Genomic DNA, 25,372 nt, shown 5'->3' on the forward strand with positions numbered 1-25,372 from the left:
GGACTAAGTGATCTTTGGTGACCTCTGAGGTGGGGATAGGAATAGGTAACAGAAGCAACTCAGTCTAAGATATGTGTTTGTAATGAAGAATAGTTGAATAAAGTGAAATCAAACCATGGAAGCTATGATCCTCAGAGTAAGGAGTGGACTACTGTGTGTGTGTGTTAAAAAGGAGTACATAATGGATTTTTTTAGTGTTTAATCTACATATGTAGTAGGTTTTTAAAATCTTTTCAATGTATGATTTTTTTGTTTCTTTGCTTGTTTTACATAGTTGAGATCTTATAAAAACACTAGAGGCCCGGTGCATGAATTTGTGCACTGGTGGGGTCCAGCCGGCCCACCCTGAAGGGGGTCATCGGGGGCAGGCCAGCTGGGGCGAGGGGCCGTGGGTGGGGCCGGCCAGAGCGAGGGGCCACAGGCAGTTTGCCAGCCTGCCCAGCCCCTGATCAGGGGTGGGCCCACTCAGGGGCGGGGCTGGCTGGGACAAGGGGCCGCAGGCATTCCCGTTGCTCTGCCGTTTGGTCAATTTGCATATTACCTTTTTATTATATGGGATTCTGATTATTTTTTATTACACTAACAATATTGTGATTTTCTATGTTATAAATACTTTATGACCATTGTTTTAATTTGCTGCATGCTAATCTGCTCAACTGACATATTAACTTTTCCTGTATTATATTGTTGGACTTTAAATTGTTTCCAATTTCTTACTAATCTAGATAATGCTGGATGAACTCAAATTTTTCATAAGTTTTTTAAAATATATGAAGTATTTTGAAAAATAGATGCTAGGCCTGGCCGGTGTAGCTCAGTGGTTGAGCATTAACCTAGGAACCAGGAGGTCATGGTTTGATTACCCGTCAGGGCACATCCAATTTGCGGGCTCCATCCCCAATAGGGGTCATGCAGGAGGCAGCCGATCAATGATATACTCTCTCATCATTGATGGTTCTATCTCTCTCTCCCTCTCCCTTCCTCTCTGAAATCAATACAAATATATTTTTTAAATATATACATATATATTTAAAAAAAATAGATTCTAGAAATGCTAAACGATAGGCAATAAACATTTTCTAGATATTATGCTAATTTATGTTCCTACCAACAACAAATAAAAGTGTCTATTTCATAGCACCCTTTGTGGTTGGGGAACTGTTGTGTGGACCTAGCACACTCTGAAAATTTTCATTGTGAAAATAAAGAGTGAATGAGTATGAATGGAAAGAATCATTTCTTGGATTTCTCCACTAGATGTCTGACTTTTTACCATACAAAGGACATAGAATAGAGTACATTGAATTTTTGCTGCACAGTATTATAGAAACAGTAATGCAGTAAGCAAAACACCCTTCAGAAGAGAAAGCAGTTTGGCTGTTTTCTTATGTACCTAACTTTGAATGCTAGACCAGCTTAGCAAGTTAATTTTTTTAAATTTATAGATTTAGCTACAGCTTCTTGATATAAGCATACTTGGAAAAGTACAGCAATCAGCCAAGGAGAAGTAAAGATGAGTGCATGGTCCTAAAGAGTAAGATTATTCACTCTCTGAATATGACATATCAATTTGGAGATTATAATTAATAATCTGATGTGAGGTTATAGTTTAGGCCAGCGGTCGCCAAACTTTCGGACCTCACCGACCACCAGTTGTCGACTGCTGGTTTAGGCTACCTATTGTCTTTATCCTGTAAAATTAAAAGTTTAACCACATTTCTCCTTACTTTGTACTTATTTGTCCTGATTCCCCTGGCTCCTTTTCAGCAGCATAGTACAGTTGAGAAAGCATGTTTTTGGATGATGAAAGGCCTAGGACCTTGTGCAAGTTATATATAATTTCTCTGAGCCTCACTCATTTTACCGACTCAAAAGTGGTAATAATGTTTATGTAATAAGGTTGTTGTGAGGATTAAAGAAACAATGTTTGTAAAACTTTCAGCACATGATAGGAATTAGCCAATGTTTGTTCCTTTTACTTCCCTTACTCTAATAAATTCTCAACTATTCAGTTCCCTTTGGAAAGTTAAACATTCTAGACTAGTGTTGGTTTCAAATAGCTAAACAGTTATTTTCTGCTTTTTATTTTTTAAATGTTTTTCTATAGAATACTTTTTCTAAAGTATATCCGATACTTCATTGCTTCCTTCTTAAATCATTGTACTTATACCATGAGTATTTATAGACGGTGTGAAGCATGGGGCCAGAGCTTCTCTTTCTCTCTTGAGATTGCTAAAATCTGCTGGTTGGCATGCAGCCCAGCCCTCTTTATGGCTGGCTGTTCTCTGTGGTCTAAAATGTCTGCAACTTGCCACTGCTGTCACAGCTTTTAATTTCTGCTGGCTGCTACTATTGCTGCCTCTATTCTTTCTTCTAACTGCCACTAGGCTCTGCTGGCCCTCTTACCATTTCTGCTCTACTCCTTGCTTTCCTTCACTTTTCCCTTTCCATGTCTTCTGCCTCCTGTAGCATCTCACATTTCATTGGCAAAGACTGGCCTTGCTTTGCTTTCTCAAACCAGCAAGAAAAATCCTTCTCTGCAGTGAGCCAACTAATCACAACATGTTTAATATGATCCTTATCAGCATCCCCCCCCCCCCCCCCCCAGAATCTGGGCCCTATTCCAGGTACTTGAGAATGCCAGAAATCAAGTCCCTGGATTAGTGAGGTACAACTCTGCAAGTAGTTTATTTATTTTTTTTTTTGGTCTTATTTAACTTTTATTTTTATGCAAAGTTTTGTGCTAGATGCAAGGGATAAAGGAAATGGGGGTCTATAAAGTTAAACTATGCCATTGTCCTTATCTTCAGAACACCAGGAAAACACAGACATATTCATATGATACAAGGTAAAGGATGAAGGTGGGTGAGAGAAAGCTTAAGTAAGGGTTGTGAAGGCTCATGGTTCTCTAACCAGTTGATGTTTCTCTCTCACATCGATGCTTCTCTCTCTCCTTTCCTCTCTCCCTAAAAAGCAGTGAAAACATCCTTAGGTGAAGTTTTAAAAAAATTTTGTTAAGTTATAAAGAAGAGTGGCTGCTTTTAAATCAATCTCAGAGAAGTGGATGGTAGTTCCATTTGTAAGTTAAATGGAATTTGTATTAAAGAAGGGAGGACCAGGCCAGATAGAGAGGAGCTGCCATGGCTCTCTGCCGTTTTAAATGTAATGGGTATGCATGCATATAAGCATAACCAATGGACGCAAGACGATGGGGGAGGCGGGGTGGTGAGGGCATGTGGGGGGGTAGGAGAGGCTGGGGGAAGGTTAATGGGGAGAAAAGGAGACATATATACTACTATTTGTAATACTTCAAACAATAAAATAAAATTTAAAAAAATAAATGTAATGGGAGAAAAAATAAACTTGAAAAAATAAATGTAATAGGAAAGGATCACGTAGGGGGGTCATGGGTGCATTTTTCCTTTTCTTAAGAGTCTGAGTTTAAATTTTCTATATTATTTTGTCATTTGTGTTTCTTATGAATCTTTATGTACTTGGACAGAAAGGATATGGAGGTATAGTGTAGGGATTGCACATTTATTTCTTTTGTACTTTGAATTGTTTTTATTGTTGACTCTATTACAATTGTTCCCCCATTTCTCCTCCCTTTGCCTTCCCCTAACCTGCCCCCAGCGCCCCTAGGCCTTCACCACATTGTCTTCTATGTCCATGGGCTATGCATATATGCATATATATTCTTTGGTTGATCTCTTTCCATCCTCCTCACTCCCCTCCCCTCCGAGATCTGTTTGTACTTTGAATTTTAAGCACGGTTGAATTTGTCTACGTTTTAACTTTATTATGTGATTTTGTTTATTTTTAATTCAACTGAGTATTTTTATTTTACCCTAGTGTATAATCCCTTGCAAAGATTTCAAATGTATGACCGATTTTAATTTATAGGAATTGTTTTTGCTGCTGTTTATAACAACTCCATACTTATTAAATTTGAACATTTCTTTTAAGCTAAAACAGAAAGAAAAAGCATAAATAACCATGACAAACAACCCTATTCTGGTGTGGTCATTTGAAATGAAACAACCAAAAAAATTAATCAACTTAAATTTAGAAAAATTAGCTGATATAAGTTGTAAACCAGATGAGTAAAAGCTTTCACTTACTCATTCTTGACATTCAATTCCATTTATTCTTTGTAATATATTTTAAAACAGAATATTTATAAAGACTAAGGTTTGGGTTTCTATATCCTATTTTGAGGTTACTGAGAAAAAATGTTTGGAATCATATTCCTTCTTTAATACAAATTCCATTTAACATACAAAGAGGAATAACAGAGGTAAATATTTTGTAGATACAAGATGATGTGTTTTATTAAAGCTTCATAATCATAATAGTAAGAGTATTGTAATGTAGTTGCTTTAAAATAATTATTAATAATGATTAAAAACTAAACAGGATTTATATTAGTTACAGTCATCGAGTTCATTGATCAAACATTTCGTGAGTACTTATTATGAGCTAGGCATATAAAAGATGAATGAAAAAAGAAGAATTTAAATTTAGGTCTCTAAAGACTACAATTTGATTAGAGAGTAATTTAAAATAATCATCCTTTCTCTGTTTCTCTCAAATACCTATTTAGATATATCAAGGTAGTTAGATATATAAACAGTTCAGAACTGAGGAAAATTCTTGATGTCTTTTTAAAGTACTCCCTTTCTCTAGTACTCTTGGAAGATAGAAAAGATAATAAAATTAGAAGACAACTTGGTTGTCCTTCTGTCTTTGTATTCTCGGCTTGCCAATCAATTCTGTGATTAGAGTCATGGTTCTTATGTTCATATCCCTGCTCTAATTGATTTCTAGGTGCACATGCTCTAAGTTGAAAGATCAAAAATCTCAGTGTTTCACATTAAATACTATAACACTTCAGCTCCCAGCATCTGATCTCAAAAGCCACAAATTAGGCATGGTGATCTGAAGAACATAGCAAACAAGAAGTGGATGGTGCCAGGTGGGATAACCCTGTCATGCTTGTAACTGTAAAGAGCCATTATAAGTAACCATGATTTTAATTGGTTTGATAAATTTTTATTGGAAATAGCTAATAATTGTACTCGCTGAAAAATGTTTATAAACATATAGATGCTATTCCAATTCAGGGAGAGTACCAGTGAATAGTAACTTTTTCCTATTACATGCATGCTCAAAGGGTAATGTTCCAATTATTTGAAAAATTGCAAGTTTTTCACGCTTCAAAGATGCCAGTTAAATGAGGTGGTACTATACCTCCTTTTTTGTTGTGGTTATTTATGTTGTTCAAGTAAGGAGTATGCCTGTAACCTTCAACTGAAGGCTTACTCATATATCTAGAAAAATTCTTTAAAAAATAATCACAAAATACATTTGCAAATTTCCAAATTGTCAATTTAGTGTAATTTATTAGAATCACAGATCTCATAGAGAAAGAGGCAGTACATTCTAAGCATAGAAATAATATTAAAAATTATCCCAAATCAGACTGTCAAGGGCGGGGGGGGGGGGGGGGGGGAAGGACACATATGTATTACCCTTTGTAATACTTTAAGCAATAAAAAAAAAAATTTTTTTTAAAAAATGAAAATAAATAAATAAATAAATAAATAAAATACTGCCCCCCCCCAAAAAGAACTAAAAAATAAATTATCCCAAATCATATTACTAACTCATCATTTTTATCACTGCTTCTAATACCTCATAACCAGTTTTCTTCAGTGCCACCTTGTATACTCACTTGAAATACTATTTTTAAAATAAAATTTAAAATCGCCCTAACCTGTTTGGCTCAGTGGATAGAGCGTCGGCCTGTGGACTGAAAGGTCCCAGGTTCGATTCCGGTCAAGGGCATGTACCTTGGTTGCGGGCACATCCCCAGTAGGGGGTGTGCAGAAGGTAGCTGATCGATATTTCTAACTGTCTACTCTAACCTCTTCCTTCCTCTCTGTAAAAAAAAAAAAAAAAAAAAAAAAAAAAAAAAAAAAAAAAAAAAAAATTTAAAATCAAATAACTTATCAAATTATTGGGTAAGAACAAAACCTCTCTTTAGGCCAGGGGTGGGCAAACTTTTTGACTCGAGGGCCACAATGGGTTCTTAAACTGGACCGGAGGGCCGGAACAAAAGCATGGATGGAGTGTTTGTGTGAACTAATATAAATTCAAAGTAAACATCATTACATAAAAGGGTACGGTCTTTTTTTTTCAATAGTTTTATTCATTTCAAACGGGCCCGCGGGCCGTAGTTTGCCCACGGCTGCTTTAGGTACATGAGAAAATTCATTTCCTCTGTGCAGCTCTGCTATTACTCTTTTAATGGTTCATGCTGCCTTACTACTGTACTTTTAGAACTAACATTTGCAGAGATGGTAGGTCAAGTCTGAACTAAATTAGAGTATCAATATCACTATGGTCAAAAAAAAAAGAAATCCAATAACATTCAGCAGAATTTTCTGCTCATAGAGAGCATCTAGGAAGCATGTTATTCCCATGACTGCAGTATGTATATAAAATCTTGACTTGGAAATACGGCTTTTGATTCAGATTGATAAAATGTAGTTAACAGCAGGGGGAAAAAATCAGGACTTGGCTATAGTGTTTTACGCACAGAAAACAGCAGTGTTATTAGTGGCTTAATGTTTAAAGGATAAAATAGTGTTTCCTCTGTATCTATTCTGATCAAAATATTAATATTTTCATCAATGCTTCATATGGTAGAATGAAAAAACAAACTTCTTGTATTTGATAGGATGCCCAATCTGGAGATAGAAGAAAGCTAAGTCCTTAAAAAAAATAAATTATGAATAAAATGTGGACATGATAAAAATAATAAAAGTACAAAAGGGTCATCTCCTGTTCATTATCGTTTAGGCCCGCATTGGATCATCACAGCTCGCATTATACTCCACACTATAGGAAGTATGTGGGACTTTAAAAAAAAAAAAAGTTCAAGTAAATGAAAAAAGGTAGTCAAGAGATTAAATAATGAACCAATGGGGAAAGATTAATATATTCATTGTTTCATTTCATGAAAACACACACTGTATGCAAGACACTGTGATAGGCCCTGGATGAAAGCCATAATACTTGCCTATAGGAAGCTTACAGCCTCGATAGAAAAGAGAGACTAGTACACAGAGTGTATGCTATGCACAGTGCTAGAAAGCAGGGCCACCTAACTCCGCCGGAGGACTCGGAAGGGTTCCTGAAGAAGATGAACTGAGTCATAAAGGTTATAAAATAAACCCAAAGCTTTAAAAAAAAAAAAAAAAAGTAGTGAGTTTAAACCCTCATTGGAATGCCCTGCAAGAATTGGCCAGTCTCAATACCCATGGGGTAGAGATCTCAACACCAACCACCATCAGGAAAAAAGTAGACTAAAAATAATCTGCCCAGCAAAACGCATTTGACAAGGAGAGTTTGTCTTGGTCTGTGCTCCAAGCCAAATAGTGGGAAGGGAGAGAGATTTGCCCTTTTAAAATTTGTGCTACTTAAGTGTTCAAAAATCCATAAGCTAAAAACTCAACACAAGGATCTCAGATTTATAATATCTCTAAGGAGCCTGGCAGATACAGAAGCAAAATCATTGTGGAGGGAAAGACTTTCAATCCAGAATTTTTCAGATAAAACCCCATTTAAAATGAAGTTACAGCCCGCAATTATAAAGCACACAGGAAACTCAAAAAGAGAACCTCAGGCAGCCCAACAAGCATCACAGGTATGGTCACCCAGCCTCCTTTTCCTGAACTCAAAGAACTAGAGGGACTGTTAGAGACTACAAAATAAGTCTACCTAAAATGGTCCAATATATCAAAGACAAACTTTAAAACAGGAGAAAAGAGCAAGACACTATCTTTAAAGACTGCAGGATAGCTTTCCAGCAGAGTGAAGAGCAGTTACAGATGTGGGAGTCCCAATTGATTAGTACTTGGCAGTCACAAAATTGGGAGAAGGAATTGGGAGGAAGATGACCAAGGTTTGGGTCATCAGTTGTCTTGCATACTGTATTAGTGAGGACACTTGTTTGCAACTGACAGAACTATCACATTTGTCTAGGGCAGCAGTTCTCAACCTGTGGGTCGCGACCCCTTTGGGGGTCGAACGACCCTTTCACAGTTGTCGCCTAAGACCATCAGAAAACACATACATAATTACATATTGTTTTTGTGACTAATCACTATGCTTTAATTATGTTCAATTTGTAACAATGAAATTGGGGGTCACCACAACATGAGGAACTATGTAAAGGGTCGCGGCATTAGGAAGGTTGAGAACCACTGGTCTAGGGAGTATTTTGTTGTTGGCTCATCTGACCAAGAAAGGCAAAGGTATAGTCAGAATGACCAGAACTAGAGACTCTCAATCCTTCTCCATCTCTCACTGCTATTTTTTTCTTTGTCGGTACTTCTTCCTTCTTTTCTCCTACTGTGGACTTTTCTCCAAGAAGTGGAGAACATTGCCTCTTGCAGTTTTGGCTCACACCTTTTACTTTTTCTTTTCTATTTTTTAAATGGTTGTGAAATATCCATTTTTAAGTGTGCAGGTTAGTGGCATTAAGAACATCCACATTGTCATGCATCCATCACCACTATTCATCACCAGAACTTTTTCACCATCCCGACCTGAAATGCTGTACCCATTACCCAATAATTCCCCATTCCTCTCTTCCTACAGCCCCTGGTAACCACAGAAGTTACTGACTTAAAGAACTGACTTCTTCATTTTATGTATCTGATAAACCTATAGAACTTTGTAATATCAGATAGTTGCTATAGCTTATGTACTTCCATACTTTTGCAATAACTTAGACTTCTAAATGTATTTTTTGTTTCTTTTATAGGACAATGAAGGTCAAACAGCTCTACATTATGGTAAGATGTTTCTTAACTATTAATAATCATTTGAAACTTTTCTCTATATGTTTATCTCAACTTTGTCCAGCACTATTTAGTGCTTAGAAACATGCCTGGCTACTAGCAAAGATATAGTAACTTTTTTGTTTAAAAAATAGATAAATAACCTCTAATGTTGAAGATATATTAAAATTATTTCTTTTCTTTTCATCTTTATTGTTGAAAGCATTACATAGGTCCTCCTTTTCCCCCCATTAACCTCTTCCAGCCCTGTCTCCCCTCCCCCCCCCCCCCCCAGGTCCTCACCACCCCATTGTCTGTGTCCACAGTATATTAAAATTCGCATGGGCACATTCATAGTGAATTGAGCATTTTAACTCATTTCCCCTACTAACTTATTAGCATAGTTAAGTAATCTTTAAGTCACCTATAAAATAGAGGATAATGGCTTTAAAGAGCTACTGGGTAAATTCAATGAGGTAAAAGATATTGAAGTATTTTGTAAAGTGTCAAGTAACTAGTAAAAGTATTCTTTTTTATTTTTTTTGGATGTGAATATTGTTGAATAAGAGACAACCATCAATATTTAAATGAGATAAAGGATCAACCACCTTCAGACCTTTTGGGAGGGAATATATTAGGCTATTTTACTAGTTTTGGCAATCCCAGATTACCCTGCAGTGGTAAGTAGCCTGGGTGCTCCTGGGCACTTTTGTCCGCTGCTTAGTATTTGCTTGATGTCAAGCACCTTACTGAGTTGTCAAGGAGTCTAACTTATTGGGCTAGCTGTTATGGTAGCTTGACCTGATAAAAAAAAGATTGAAGTGTCACCAAATGCATGACCCAACTCATTTATGACTGTAGCTAGTATCACCTGGGTATCAAAAACCAGCAGGAAGTCTGCTTCTAGATATATACCCTAGAAATACTGCTGGACATGTATATAATGAGACATGATTGAGAACCTTTATTGCAGCATTATTTATAATAACCAAAAATTTTTATTAATCTTTATAGTCCTCTCTGTACTGTACTTAAAATATTTGTTAATTAAAATTACATATATATAATATGCATACACACATTTCCTACCTTTGCAAATGAAAATCTCAAGTCCAGAAAGGAGAAGTGACCTTGACAGGGTAACATAAGCTGTAGGTAGCAGAGGCCAGACACTTGTCCAGGTCTCCTGGTTAAACTTCCAGTGCTCTTTTCATAATTCCATAAATAATTACAGTGCTAGTATCCTTTTAAAACAGACATTATTTTGTGGAAGATAATCTCTCCTAGAAATAAAATAAATGAAAATCCTTTACCACTGGTCACCTCAGTCAGTGAATCAAGGCTATTTTTCAAAACCGTATTTGTGAGTAAACATATATTTCAATATCTGTGTCTGTCTTCGCACTTTTATAGTCTTATTTCTGTTCACTGAGAGTTTAAACATTAATAAAAATTATCCCTGATTCAGGAATCCTGCCCAAAATTGATAATTGATCTTGTAAAACAACCTCTATTTCTATCTCTCATTACATTATTTATTATAGAAGGAACAAAATAAATATCATACATGTTACAATCAAGATAATTAAACATAAAAATAATACCATTAGTTAGAGGTTTTTGGCATTACAAATATATAAAACTAAAATATTCTGACAACCAGGAATGTTTCATGAAATTAATATTTTAAGTTAATAATCACTTATAGGAGTGATTCATTTTTAATTTAGATTTCTTTTTTAACCAGGTCACTAGACTTTTGCCAGTTTTTAAGTTCATCCAAACAAAGTTTGGCATACAATAATAATAATAATTACCATTTATTAAGAACCTACCAAATGCCAGGGAATCTGCTGGGTATAGTTTATCTTTTTAGTCACTTAATGTTATTTAACCTTTTCTTATTTAATAGGTACTCAATAGCTATTTGTTGATTTTATTTTATTTTAGGACCCTTAACCTATTCTTGGGACTTTCATAAAACTAAAAGTATAGTTAAATCCAGGGAGTGCAAAGACTATGTTGGGAATGTCTTGGGGGCTTAGCTACTATTTTTTATGAATTACAGTTTGGCTTGACAGCTGTCCTTGTGTTGACAGCTCTTCTGATTATAGCAGTTGTCAAACTCCATCCTTAAGCAGGTTGTAAATCCTGGCTTCTTCTGATTAAAACTGGGTCAGAGCCAATGGCAGGTTAACTAAAGGCCAGTATTCTACTGTACGGCCATACTGGTTCTTTCCAATTGGGCTTTGCATAGCAGCATACTAAAATCCTTATTTGCCTCAATTTTACTTCGGTGTTTTTGAATCTTCAGATATTGGTCCTCCTGTTATTTTGTAATTAAACATGATCCTTGCTGAAGAGTATATTAGTATAAGTGTGGTCTTCCTTGTAAATGGCCTGTTAGCCTTCCCCTCCTCTCCCTCCACTGGGAATACTAACATCATTGCATCTGTGTCTCCCAGGGGAAATCAAGGCTTTTCCTTGCACATGTAGTCATGTGATTTCAGAGTGGGCAGGCTTTGTATCCTCATGAGCCCTCGGTCTTCCACGTAAAGCACCATCTGTTCTGTTCCTTCCACGCTGTTACAGGGCAGTGGGAGGAGGCATTCGAGTGAAAATAAATAAAATAAAAAAAGAAAGAAATTCATCATCAAAACCCGGAGGATTAATGGAGTCAGAAGGCTCACTGCTCTGAATGAAAATTCATCTTCACCTGTGCCAGTGTCAGGGCTGCCTCTGTGGCACTTGACAAATAGAGGTTCCCAGGGTACCATAAATTCAGCAACTGTTCTTCTCCCTGTGGACTTGCTCAAGCTTTTCTGAGATGGGCTTATGACTGTTTTTGTATTTCCCAGCACATTGTGGGCACCAATATATCCCCTCATTAATTGGGTAAAATGTTAGCCCCCTTTCCTTCTCACCCCTTTCTCATCTTCTTTGCTTTTGTCCATTTTGAGGGGGTGGGCAGCTCACACGTCTCTAAAAGAGGACTCTGACTCATGAATAGTGCTTCACTGAAGATGCCAAAGGCAGAGAAATCAATTAACTAATGAATTTTGAGCAAACACTAGGTTCCCAGCACAGTGCTAGATGGAGGAGAGAGAATAAAAAAGCATGAAATCAAGTAGTTCATCATCTAATTGGGGGTTCAATGCCTATTTTAAGAAAAAAGGCAAAACTATTTGTTGGGCACTTATCTGTGCCAGGAGACTCTGCTAACCATAAACATAGTTTATGCCTATCAACAGTGAATCTCCAAGAGGTGGTGCTGCAGTGCCCACCTTATACTGGGTATGATTCACCTGTGTGGTTTCCCTGTCCTGTAAATCAGTCTTTCTCTTCACTTCCTTTTTGTCTCTACTACAGCTTCCTGATTCCTTTGCTCTCATGTCAATCTGCCTTTGCATAAACCCCTGGCACTTGTTAATCAAACTCCTTTCTTTATGGATACCATATCCCTTACTCACAAGTACTATTTTGTAATCCTTAAATTCCAAACTATCTCACTTTATAGTTAGACTTGAGCTAAAATCGTATTCACATTTGTTAGGTTAAGGGGATTGTTATACAGCCTCGTTAGCCTTTTCTCAACTGGTTAGCTATAGTGCTCTAGCTGTGGAACTTAAAATTTTAAGCTCCACTCCTGGGTTAGTACTCACAGATTATATCATCTCTCCCTTACTCTTACAGCATCTGTGAAATCAGTGCCCCTTTGTCTGAGATGGCCAGCTTAGTGTTTTCAGCCAGAGACATCTACTTACCCTGGATCTTCATGCTTAGTATCTCAAGTATTGGGTTAGATTTGAGCCAATAGTGGTCTGATAGATCATGCTAGTTATTATCCTATGTTACAGATTTATACACTGGGAAATTTATTCCTCTGATACTGCTTTAAAAGTTCCAATCTTAAAACCTAACCAAGTGTTTCTCACAATAAGTTGAGACTGATAGCTACAGCAAAAAGGTTAAATGATTATTTCTCAAAATATAAATGTCATGCAGCTAATTCTATGCAGGAGAAATATCCTCCTCTCAGAGCTACTTAATATTAGGCAATGTGTCCTTAACTTTGTTATATTTTGTAAGAAACTGTCTTCCATTGGAATCTAATTTGGTGCACAGTGATTCATGGTATAATGTTCATTATATTATTTTGGGAGATAATTTTAAGTTCTCGATGGGATGTTGTAATTCTAAACACTTTCTGTTGAATCCTGGGCCTTGGTAAATATATCCAGTCTTCACCTTCTTCCCCGTCTGCGCCAAATCCCAAAATACGATCTCAACCCACCAATACCTGCCCCAAGTATAGAATAGGCAATTCTTGCCTTTCTCTGCTTTGCTCCTCCTCTATTTATTTAGTCATCAAATATATAGTTTTAGTGGCCGTCTAAGAAACCATAACCCACTGAAGGCCTCTAGAGATAGGGTTCCCAATTGGTCTGATTTTAGTTCAGAAAAATTTCTGCCCTCTACCTCTGTTCACTTAGAACCATCTCTGACCTTGTGCTATTATGGATTAGAGTTTGGTGCCTAAGTTTGTCCCAAGTTCACAACTCATCCCAACCTGGTTTGGGCTGTTGACTCTATGCCCACTTCACCTCATATAGCCAGGAAGCCCTGAGCTCCACCAGGGGAGTGAGCAGTTAAGGGAGCCAGAGAAATTATTTTACTTGAGTACCAACAGAGAGCAAAAGAAGAAATGTCATACTAAGTCATTTAAAACCAAACTCCCAGAGAGTTCTGCTTCCATGTAAGATCCAGCAAAGAAAACTGAATTGCATGTAAGATCCAGCAAAGAGTGACAAGCCCCTACAAGACACACAAACTATTTCAGTTTGATGGAGCAACTGAGGAAGAGGCAACCACCATAAAACAGATAAGAAAAAAAACGCTAAAATTAACAAATTCTTCAAGTGAGCTAAAATGACATTTTAGAGTAATTCAGACCCAAGAAGAGTCCTCACTGCAGTTCTTTTTATCATTAACTGATGCTCTTAAGAGAAATTGAGAACAGAGAGAGCCATCCTCTGTGGCATACAGTCGTGAAACTTTGCCACTTCCCTGGACCCTTATTTCATATGAAGCAAAATCCTTAAACCACTGGCAGTAAATCAGAAAACTTTTCTCTCCTCCTGTCCCTGGGCCCAGGCAGATATCCACTGCTTTTGGAGGAGAAATAAAAGCAAAATCTGCTGCCAAGGAGGAACAGGGAACCCCTTGGCTCTGAACCTTGCACCAACACAAAGCAGAGATCTCTCACCACTGGGGCAAGGCAGGAAACTCTCTCCCACTCATGACATGTTCTCCCTCATACAAGGCGGAGTTGGTTTGATATTTCTGGGAGGGGGTATTAAGAACACTAAGAAATCACCACCCCTGAGGGCCTGCCTGAGACGGAGACCAGGCCAAGAGGACAAAGAACTACATCCCACTCCCACCATGAGCTTTATCCTGAATAATAAGCAATGGCAGTCTTAGAGCTGGAGTAGAAAGAGAGAGAGACTCTCTTTGTGGTAGACATGGAGAGACTACTGACAGCTGAAGGTGGAGCAAGAATACTGAAAAAGCCCTCTGGCACCCTGGACTGCACACGAAGGTAGCAGCAGCCCACACCTGGAGGAATTGAAATGGGTGATCTACTGAAGTTATCTATTGGACCCACAAGCCTCAAATCCAGTTCAACTGCTGACTAGATTTAATCAACACCCATACTAATGGTGTGAGAGAAGAAGAGGAATCATTTCTTGGGGTAAATAGTATTATTTACTGCAGCCTCCACTGTCCTTCTACACATAGTGTTCTGCATTCAATCAAAAATTATGAGACACAAAAAAGCAAGGGAAAAAAACAACCCTTTGTCAAGCAATAAATCAGTAATTGATAGAGCAAGTAGATAATAATTCAGCGAGGATATGAAAGATTTGAACAGTACTGTCAATCAACTTGACTTAATTGATATCTATAGACCTTTCCATCTAATAAATAGAATAAACATTATTTCAAGTACACATGGAATACTTTGCCAAGATCGACCATATTCTAGGCAATACAACAAATTTCAACAAATGTAAAAGAAATTGTACAAAGTTTGCTCTATGACCACCTCAGAATTAAATTAGAAATTAATAACAGACACACATCTGGAAAATCCCCATTGTAAAAAATTTAAATACACTTCTAAATAATTCATAGGTCAAAGAAGAAATATCAAGGGAAATTAGAAAATATTTTGAACTAAATGAAAATATCCTATCAAAATGTGTGGAATGCAGCTAAAAGCAGTGTTTAGATGGAAATTAAATACTTTACTGAAAAGAATAAAGGTCTCAAAGCAATGATCTAAGATTCTACCTTTTAAAAAAAATTAGAAAAAGAAGAACAAATTAAGTCCAAGATAAGCATAGGAATCTTATATATATGTGTCCGACCAATCAGTTGACCTCTTGACCAGTCGCTATGACACACACTGACTACCAGGGGGCAGATGCTCCAACCAGTACGTTAGCTTGCTGCTGGGGTCTGGCTGATCAGGACTGGGGGAGATGGGCCAGACACAGCCTGGAGCCCTCTTGCAGTCCCGTTCCGGCTGGCCGGCCCCCATCGGGCCTAATTGGGACTGGGTGAGCTGGCCCCAATCAGCCCTGATCACTGGCCAGGCCCAGGGACCCCACCCATGTACACCTCTAGTATAATAATAAAGATCAGAGCAGAAATCATTAAAATAGAAAACCAAAAAAAAATCCATGAGAAAATCAATGAAACCTTTAAAAAGTTCAATAAAACTGAAAGGTCTTGAAAATACCAATTTGAGGAATGAAAGGAAAATATCAACATAGATTCTACAGATATTATGAAGCAAATAAGGGAACATTATGAACAATTTTATGCCAATAAATTAGATAACGTAAATGGACAAATTTCTGAAAAGATCCAAACTACCAAAAGATATAAACTATTTCCCTCAAAAAAAATAGGTACCCTAGATAGCCCTACATTTATTAAAGGGATTGATTTGTAGCCAGAAACTTTCCCACATCAAGATCTTCAGAACCTGATTGCTTCATTGATGAATTCTACTAAATGTTTAAGGAAGAAATAATACCAATTCTACATACAAACTGTCCAGAAAATAAAAGGTGAGGGAACAGTGCCCAGCTCCTTATACAAGGCTGACATTACCCTAATACCAAGACCAGAAAAAGACCCTAGGAAAACTAAACTATAGGCCAGTATCACTCATGAATATAGATGCAAAAATCTTTAATAAAATGTTAGCAAATCAAACCCAGCAATATACAAAAAGAATAATCTATATCTATAAAACCCTAATATGCAAATAGACCAAACGGCGGAACAACTGGTCGCTATGACGTGCACTGACCACCGGGGGGTGTACATGGACCATGGTGGGCGTCAGCAGCAGGCGGCAGAGTACAGAACATGGCAGGCATCAGCCACGGCGGGATGGTGGAGCAGGTGAGCGGGGGCACCAGACCAAGGCAGGGTGCCAGTCGCTGTCATTGGGGCAAGCCTTTGGTGGTTACTAAAAATTATTTGCTCCCCTGCCCCATGGTCCCACCCGGCGCTCAGACCTGCTGCCAGTACTGGCCCCACTCGCAGCCGGTGCCAGAGCCACCACTCACACCTGCTGTCAGCCTCCCTCTGCTCCTGAGGGCAATTGGGGCAGCAGCCACCCCTCGCACCTGCTGAAGGCACCAGCCCCACTCACATCTGCCGCTGGTGCCAGCCCCAATTGCTCTATGCTGTCAGCAGGTTCGAGCAGGGCCAGCGCTGTCAGTGCGTGGGAGCAGTGGCGATGGGAGCGGGGCTGCCGGCAGATGGGACTGGGGGCCACGGCGGGAGGGGCCGGGTGGGGGCATGGAGGATGGGCCAAGACCTGCCCCTGTGCCCACCGCAGCCTTGCAGCCCACAGTTCCTTTCAAGGTGCACAAATTTGTATACTGGGCCCATAGTAAATTATTATAAAACTAGAGGCCCGGTGCAGGGATTCGTGCACAGGTGGGGTCCCTCGGCCTGGCCTGCGGGGATTGGGCTGAAACCAGCTCTCTGACATCTCCAGAGGGGTCCCGGATTTTAAGAGGGTGGTTCTGAGGTGACACCCTGGAATCTGGCTCCAGGTCCATCACCCAAGAACTGCAGCTGCCAAGTTACCACAGCTTGGCAGCTCCTGCTTTGAGCATCTGCCCCCTGGTGGTCAGTGCGCATCATAGCTATCAGTCAGAACGTCTGCCCCCTGATGGTCATCATGCGTCATCACTACCGGTTGGACAGTTGCTTAGGCTTTTATATACATAAATTTTGATCCTATATCATAAAAGCCTTATATACTACATGTCCGACCGTTCGTTTGACCAGTCGTTATGACATGCACTGATCACCAGGGGGCAGATGCTCCGGCTGGTAGGTTAGCTTGCTGCTAGGGTCCGGTGGATTGGGACTGGGCAAGACGGGCCAAACACGCCCTGGAGCGTGTCTCCCACGGTCCCTCCCCAGTTTATATATATGTATAGGGTTTTTGTGTGTATGGTATAGCTGTTTTAAATTTTTATGTGTTCAAATTTATCAATTTTAGGTTTCCATGCATTCAAATTTAACATTTATTTTATTTATTGTGTCAGGGTTTCATATCAAATGTAGAAATACTTGGGCCATTTTATTCAGTAAACATTATAATCATAGGCCTTGAGCCTATGAGCATTTCAAAAACCTAGAAACATATTAGAAATAAAATGTTTTTTGTCCCACAAAAAAAGAAAATTACAAAATATAAATAATTAAATGTTTAAGGGTCTATAAACATAACATATCAGCTTCGTTAATTATTAAATTTAGTGTACACTGACATTTTTTAACTACTTTGCTATGTCCTTCTCCTTGACTTTCATTGGCTCTCTTTTTCAGTCCCTTCTTATATTTCTGCTAACACTGGCTAATATCAAGCCCCTTAAAAGAACTACCACAATCTCCTAATAGGTCTGCTGCCACAAATTTCTAGACTTTCAGGTCACTCTTTACAGAATGATCATCCTAATACAGAAGCCAAATTATGCCACTCCCCAGCTTATTAACCCCAAACTTCTTAGTGTGGCTTTCCAGGCACCCTGTCCAGTGCGATTGAAACCCAGCCTCTCTGCGTTTGACCCTCTGTTGTTTCTGTGAGACAGCAGCCAGTTCTCAGCGTTCCTGGGTTTCTGAGCTCAACCCCCGGTAGGGGGCATGCAAGAGGCAGCTGATCAGTTCCTCTCTCTCATCTATCTGTCTCCCTCCCTTCTCCCTTACTCTCTCTCTTAAAAAATCAATTAAAAGATTTTTTTTAATCATAATAAAATTTAAAGTGTATTTCTTTGTTTGCTTTTGGGTAACCAAAAAAGTAAATTTGATTTTCCTAACATTCACAAGTTCACTGTACCGGCACAGTTCTGCTTCTGAGGCCAGATCCCCCTACAGCCACTGTAAGGGTTCTCGTCGTTCTGGATTCCTCGCAGCCCAGCACGTGACCCTCCTGCTGAAGTCTGGTCTCTCTGTCTCTGAGTAACCTTGTTTTCATGTCTGTCACTTTCCCTGTCAGCTGCTGCTTGTGAGTTTCTGGACATCGTGGAGCTGCTGCTCCAGTCTGGCGCGGACCCCACTCTGCGAGACCAGGATGGCTGCCTGCCGGAAGAGGTGACAGGTTGCAAAGCTGTGTCTCTGGTGTTGCAGCAGCACACGGCTGGCAAGGCTTAAGCAGAGACTGGAAAGCTACAGTCTAACAGCATAGGGCTTCAGTGATGCAAGAAAACCATACTTCTTTTACCACCCATCTTTGGTGTACATTGGCTAATAAAATCAGTTCTGAGGAACGGGGATTTTGAAGTCTCAGCAATTCATTCTGCTTGCATACATTCTGGCGAGTACAGTTTTGGCAATGAACATGTGTACTGTGCATAATGCACTCCAGTTCTGCTGAGCGTGCTCTGAAATTTATCACTGTTCTTGAGGGTAGGGAGAGGAGTCGCATCATAGTTCACAATATTAAACATGGCTGCTCTTTTAAGAAACACAGAAACAAAATGTGACTGACAGTGAGGGAAACTTGCATGAAATCCCAGTGTGGTGTGGATCACACAACCTTGTGGCATTTTGTACAGTGGGTCTGAATAGGGAGCTAAAATGTCTAGCCTCTTGGCAGACTGAATTGGGAAGATAAGAAAGAAAGGGGGTGTTAAGAAAAAGAAAAGGCAAAAGGGCAGCATTTCCTGGGATATAGAAGTCATAGGAAGTACCAGAATAAGATTTAGTGACCTCACTCTAAGATTGAGACACAGGTTCTGGAGAATTCACTGGTTAGATCAGGATATCTTCAACTCACCTTCACATAAAAGGGAGCAATTCCCTAGGGCCCTCTTAATTGACTATACTGTCCCTGTCACATATGGCAGCAGCCTCTGCATATGGGCTCAGTCCTGAACTGTTAGGCCTGTTTGGGAATGTGAAATAGCCATACTGCCTCAGTACTTAGTGTGATTAAAGTTATTTCAAGGTACCAGGAGAGCATCTGCTTTTTGTTAAAAATACAAGTATGCCACAGTTTTAATGTAAAGGATAGATAAGTATGACACTGTTGAAACTGGCTTCCTACATTTTCCCCTTTAAGCCTAAAGAACTCCATCTGGGGAATTCTTAGACATTTCTTATTATGTAAGGAAAGTAGACAGTTGTAATATGAAAAGAAATGAAGTAAGAAACAGGTTGAGGTGCAAAGGTGACCATTTAAAAATAATGTTTCTAATGTGTTATTATTTAGATAACAAGCAATAAACATGCTTAGTGGAGCCCTCGACAATGGACAGGATTTCCAGTAGCTTAGGCTAACCTGTCCTGAAACAAGCCCCTTTGGAAATGGGACATTAATGCTGCTCACTCTTTTTCTAAACTAACTTATTTTCTGAGATGTAAGCCAAGCCATTCCCAAGGCTATTCAGTTTTCAATTATCTGTGGAAGAAATATGCATGTTAGTACGTGCTGAAATGGTACTATCATTCTAGTAAAGCTTTCTCTTCATTATCTGTGCTTTTCCCACAATCCAGCTACATTGCAGCCTACTGTTTATCTAAATACTCCCATGTTCCATATTAATTGAATGTGTTTTAAGAGACATATGCACTAGTTACAGCAAATGCAACCAAGATGTATGCAGCTTTTATTTTAGTTTGTGTTTTTTATTAAAACAAATTTTAGTGTTGACATAATTTCAGGAGTCCCCATTTCCCCTCACTTTTGTCCACCTCCTCCCTTCCCCACCTACCCCTTTCTTGGCCTTTACCAAATTACTGTTTGTATCCATGGGGTATGCATATATGTTGTTTAGCTATTTCTTTCACCTTCTTTATCCAGTCATACCCACTCCCCTCCCCTTGGGCACTCGCCAGTCTGTTCCATGTATTCATGCGTCTGGTTCCATTTTGTTCATTTTATTTTGTTCATTATATTCCACGTATTAGTGAGATTATATGATATCTGTCTTTTTCTAACTGGCTTATTTCACTTAGCATAGTACTCTCCAAGTTCATCCATGCTGTCACAAACGGTAAGACTTCCTTATTTTTTACAGCCATATAGTATTCCATTGTGTAAATGTACCACAGCTTTTTTATTCGCTCATCTGCTGATGGGCACTTGGGCTATTTCCAGGTCTTAGCTATTATAAAAAATGCTGCTGTAAACATAGGGTTACATATATTCTGATTGGTATTTCAGAATTCTTAGGGTATATTCTCAGAAATGGGGTCACTGGGTCAAAGGCAGTTCCATTTTTAATTTTTTGAGGAAACTTTATACTGTTTTCCCCAGTGGCTGCACCAGACTGCATTCCCACCAGCAGTGCACGAGGGTTCTCTTTCTCCACATCCTCGCCAGCATTTGTTGTTTATTGATTTATTGATAGTAGTCATTCTGGCAGATGTTAGGTCTAGTTTTTATTTGCATCTCTCTGATAATTAGTGACCTTGAGCATTTTTGCATGTCTGTTGACCATTTGTATGTCCTGTATGGAGGAGCATCTATTCAGGTCCTTCGCCCATTTTTTAACTGGATTGTTTGTATTCCTGGTGTTGAATTGTATGTTTATGTATTTTGGAAATTAACCCCTTATCGTATATATCAGTGGCGAATATGTTCTCCCATTCAGTGAGTTCTCTTTTCATTTTGTTGATTTTATTTTTGCTGTGCAGAAGCTTTTTAACTTGATGTCGTTGCATTTGTATATGTTTCAGAGTTTCTCTTGCCCTCAGAGACATATCGGTAAAAATGTTGCTACAAGAGATGTCTGTTTTACTACCTATGTTTTCTTCTAGAATTTTTATGTTTTTGCAACATATATTTATACTAGAGGCCTGGTGCACAAAAATTTGTGCACTCGGGGGGAAGGGGGGTCCCTCAGCCCGGCCTGTGCCCTCTCGCAGTCTGGGACCCCTTGGGACATAACGACCTGCTGGCTTAGGCCTGCTCCCGGGTGGCAGAGGGCAGGCCCAATCCCTAGGTGCAGCCCCTGGTTGGGCTCAGAGCAGGGCCAATTGGGGAGTTGGGGCACTGCCCACTGTCATGCACAGAGCAGGGCGGATTGGGAGGTTGCGATGCCACCCTCAGTCACGCTCAGGGTAGGGCCGATTGGGGGGTTGGGGCACCGCCCCCTGTCACACTCAAGGCAGGGTCGATGGGGAGGTTGTGGCGCCACCCCCTGTCACGCACAGAGCAGGGCCAATCAGGGGGTTGGGGCGCTGCCCCCTGTCATGCACAGAGCAGGGCCGATCAGGGGGTTGGGGAGCTCTCCCCCCCCGCCCCCCCGTCACACACAGAGCAGGGCCCATCAGGGGGTTGAGGAGCTCCCCCCTGCCACTCACAGAGTAGGGCCAATAGGGAGTTGGCACACCGCCCCCTGTCACACACAGTGCAGGGTGGATCAGGGGGTTGGGGCGCCGCCCTCTATCACCCACAGAGCAGGACCAATCAGGGGGTTGGGGCGCCTTCACCTGTCACGAACAGAGCAGGGCCGATAGGGAGGTTGTGGCCCTGCCCCCTGTCACACACAGAGCCGCAGGGCAATCAGGGGGTTTGGGCGCTGCCCCCTGTCACACTGATCCCGGTGCTGGGAGGCCTCTCAGCTCCGCTGATCCCAGTGCTGGGAGGCATATTACCCTTTTACTATATAGAATAGAGGCCTGGTGCACGGATGGGGGCCGGCTGGTTTGCCCTGAAGGGTGTCCTGGATCAGGGTGGGGGTCCCCACTGGGGTGCCTGGCCAGCCTGGATGAGGGGATGATGGCTTTTGCAGCTGGTCACACACCCTTCAGGGTGGGGGTCCCCACTGGGGTGCCTGGCCAGTCTGGGTGAGGGGCTGAGGGCTATTTTCAGGCTGGTACTGAAGCTCCCAACTGCTCCTTTTTATCTTTTTCTTTTTTATTCTGGGCCAGCTTTAGCTCTGAGGCTCCAGCTCTTAGGCCTCCACTCCTGAAAGCAGGTATCTGGTTTGTTTCGGTTCTTGAAACTCTGTATCAACTCCAGCTCTGAGATCCCAGCCGGCTGAAAGCTGGTTTCTGGGCGTCTATATTTGTTACAATGTTTGAAACTGCAGGCTCAAAGGCCTGCAGCGGCCTCCTCCGTCTCTGACCTCCGTCACTGAAGCAAGCAAGCCTCATGTTAGTTTCAAGCTGCCTGGCTGCCGGCCGCCATCTTGGCTGACAGTTAATTTGCATATCTCCCTGATTAGCCAATGGGAAGGGTAGCGGTCGTATGCCAATTACCATGTTTCTGTTTTATTAGTGTAGAAGCCTTTTGTCCATTTTGAATTCAGTCTTGTGTAGTGTAAGTTGGTGGTCTGGTTTCATTTTTTTGCATGTGCCTATCTAGTTTTCCCAGCACCATTTATTGAAGAGACTATCTTTACTCCATTGTAGTCTCTTGCCTCCTTTGTTAAATATTAATTGACCATAGACGCATGGGTTGATTTCTGAGCTCTCTGTTGTGTCCCATTGATCTATATGCCTATTCTTATGCCCATAGCAGACTGTTTTGATTACAATGGCCTTGAAGTATAGTTCACAGGGGTCTGTGGGGCCCATCTAGAATCCTTTTTCCTGGCTCCTTGTTAAGAGTATTTCAAAAATGAGAATTCTTGTGTTGACTGGCCCAATTTCCATGGTTTTAAGTGCTCTTACTAGATAATATCTGAGGTGTTGTCATGCCTATTTGAAAGAATGGGAGATGTGCTTTTTTAAAACAATTGATCAAGATTTTTAACAATATAGACTATAGTTTTATCACTGACTACCACACTGGAAATTTTTAAAGAGAACTGGCCAAAAGTTGGCCCTTGACTTCTCATTCTGCTACAGGGAAGAAATGAGCCCACCTGTTAATTCTGTGTCACTCACTAATGATGCCTGTTTATATGTTTAGCTTTTGCGGCTTTTCAAGATGCTTAAACCGCCCCTCCACAGTAGCCCTATAAATTAGGTAGTGCAGCTGCTATTAAGGCCACTTAAACAAGGATGAACCTGAGACATAAACAGATTACTTCAGTTGCCCAAGGTTAGAGAATAGCAGTAGAGCCACAATTAGAACCAAGTCCGCTGAATTGCAGTCCTTTCTATTAGAGCACAAAACTCCTGTGAAGTGTTCAAGCTCTGCCACCAATACGTCTTGAGAGTTTACTAAACAGCAGGTACTGTCATTCCCTCCTCTCATTATCGTGTACATTTACAATTACTCATGTTATTTCAAGGCATTGCATGAGGTATCTTGAAAAGCCTCATAGAATTTCATAAATTGCTAATCAAAAACACACTAAATCTTTTAAACCTACTTTAACTGTGTCTCTAATAAAGATGTAAGAAGTCAGCCAACTGGCCACGTATTGTTATCTCTTATGCTTGTCAGGTAGAAGGGTAACAACTAAAGTATAATATCTGGAAGCATATCTATTATATCTTTTTTTAATGTTTCAGCATTTTCCAGCTAAAAGGTTGCTATAATCCAGTGAACCTTTCTATTAAATAGGTATTTCTTAGCTTCCTGCCAGGTTTAACTACTTGGCTATGGGTTATTATTCCGTGTACATGGCATCTCTGAGGATTAATGAACAAGGCGTGTGACTATAGCAAAGCTGAGTTTGGATTGCAGGAGGGATTAGTGCCCAGGCTAATATATGCTTCAGTTGAACATGAAGACTTTTAAATGTTTATTTAATGTTTATCAGTTGAAACATGAAGGCTTTTATCAAACTTAAAGTCCCTAATAGATCCCTTTATAAATAAATGTTTATCACAGAATAAATGTGTAACCTACCAGCCACAATTTAGTAATGAAAATATTGCATTTAAATATTTATAAGTGAATTTCAAATTCCAATTCCTATGGTGTTTTGGGTCAAATGCTTTAATAGAATTTATAATACTATAGCTGATCAATTCTCTCTTTTTTTTTGTATTTTAACGTATCCAAAATTGGTTCTTTTACAAACAATGGCATGTCAAAGTTGAATTGGCAGCATTTTTTCCTAGTGATTCATACATAAGCTAACGTACCTTACAATCAATACATCTGAACTTCTCTGACATGACAGTTATTACACCTTAATTGTTTTTTGTCTAAAGTTTTACATGTCTCCTTTTTTTCCAATTGACCCCCACCGCCCCTGTGTTCGTGTCCATTGGTTATGCTAATATGCATGCATCCAAGTCCTTTGGTTGCTCTCTTTTTTTTTTTTTTTTTTTGGTTGCTCTCTAACCCCCCACCCCCCCATCATTTGTCTCTGGATCTATTCTTGTTCATCAAATAATGTTGATCAGTATATCCCACATATGAGTGAGATCATGTGATATTTATCTTTCTCCGATTGGCTTATTTTGCTTAGCATAATGCTCTCCAGTTCCATCCATGCTGTTGCAAATGGTAAAAGTTCCTTCTTTTTTATAGTGGCATAGTATTCCATTGTAGATGTACCATAGTTTTCTAATCCACTCATCTGCTGATGGGCACTTAGGCTGTTTCCAAATCTTAGCTATTGTAAATTGTGCCGCTATGAACATAGAGGTGCATATATCCTTTCTGATTGGTGTTTCTGGTTTCTTGAGATATAGTCCTAGAAGTGGGATTACTGGGTCAAATGGAAGTTCCATTTTTTTTAAATATATTTTATTGATTTTTTACAGAGAGAAAGGGAGAGAGATCGTTAGAAACACTGATGAGAGAGAAACATCTATCAGCTGCCTCCTGCACATCTCCTACTGGGGATGTGCCCGCAACCCAGGTATATGCCCTTGACCGGAATCGAACCTGGGACCTTTCAGTCCACAGGCTGACACTCTATCCACTGAGCCAAACCGGTTTCGGTGGGAGTTCCATTTTTAACTACACCTTACTTTTATACAGGACTTTATAGGCAAGCATGTTAATTGAACCTCACAATAATTATAAAAGCAGAAATAATTGGTATTTTCTCTGTTTTACAATGGCAAAG

At 39.8% G+C, this 25,372-nt stretch overlaps 1 protein-coding gene across 2 annotated transcripts in view; it reads left to right on the forward strand.

Moving 5' to 3' along the window:
* The window catches only part of ACBD6 (acyl-CoA binding domain containing 6), a 137,137-nt gene extending 118,418 nt beyond the window's left edge, over positions 1-18,719 (forward strand). For both annotated transcript variants that reach the window (XM_059675459.1, XM_059675458.1), the window contains 2 exons: positions 8,834-8,864; positions 18,445-18,719. In XM_059675459.1, the coding sequence (XP_059531442.1) occupies positions 8,834-8,864; positions 18,445-18,599 (186 nt within the window). In that variant the 3' untranslated portion in view covers positions 18,600-18,719. The remainder of the gene's footprint in view (positions 1-8,833; positions 8,865-18,444) is intronic.
* The last annotated feature ends 6,653 nt before the right edge of the window (positions 18,720-25,372 follow it).

Source organism: Myotis daubentonii, chromosome 18 (genome assembly GCF_963259705.1).
Source record: "Myotis daubentonii chromosome 18, mMyoDau2.1, whole genome shotgun sequence".
Taxonomy (NCBI): domain Eukaryota; kingdom Metazoa; phylum Chordata; class Mammalia; order Chiroptera; family Vespertilionidae; genus Myotis; species Myotis daubentonii.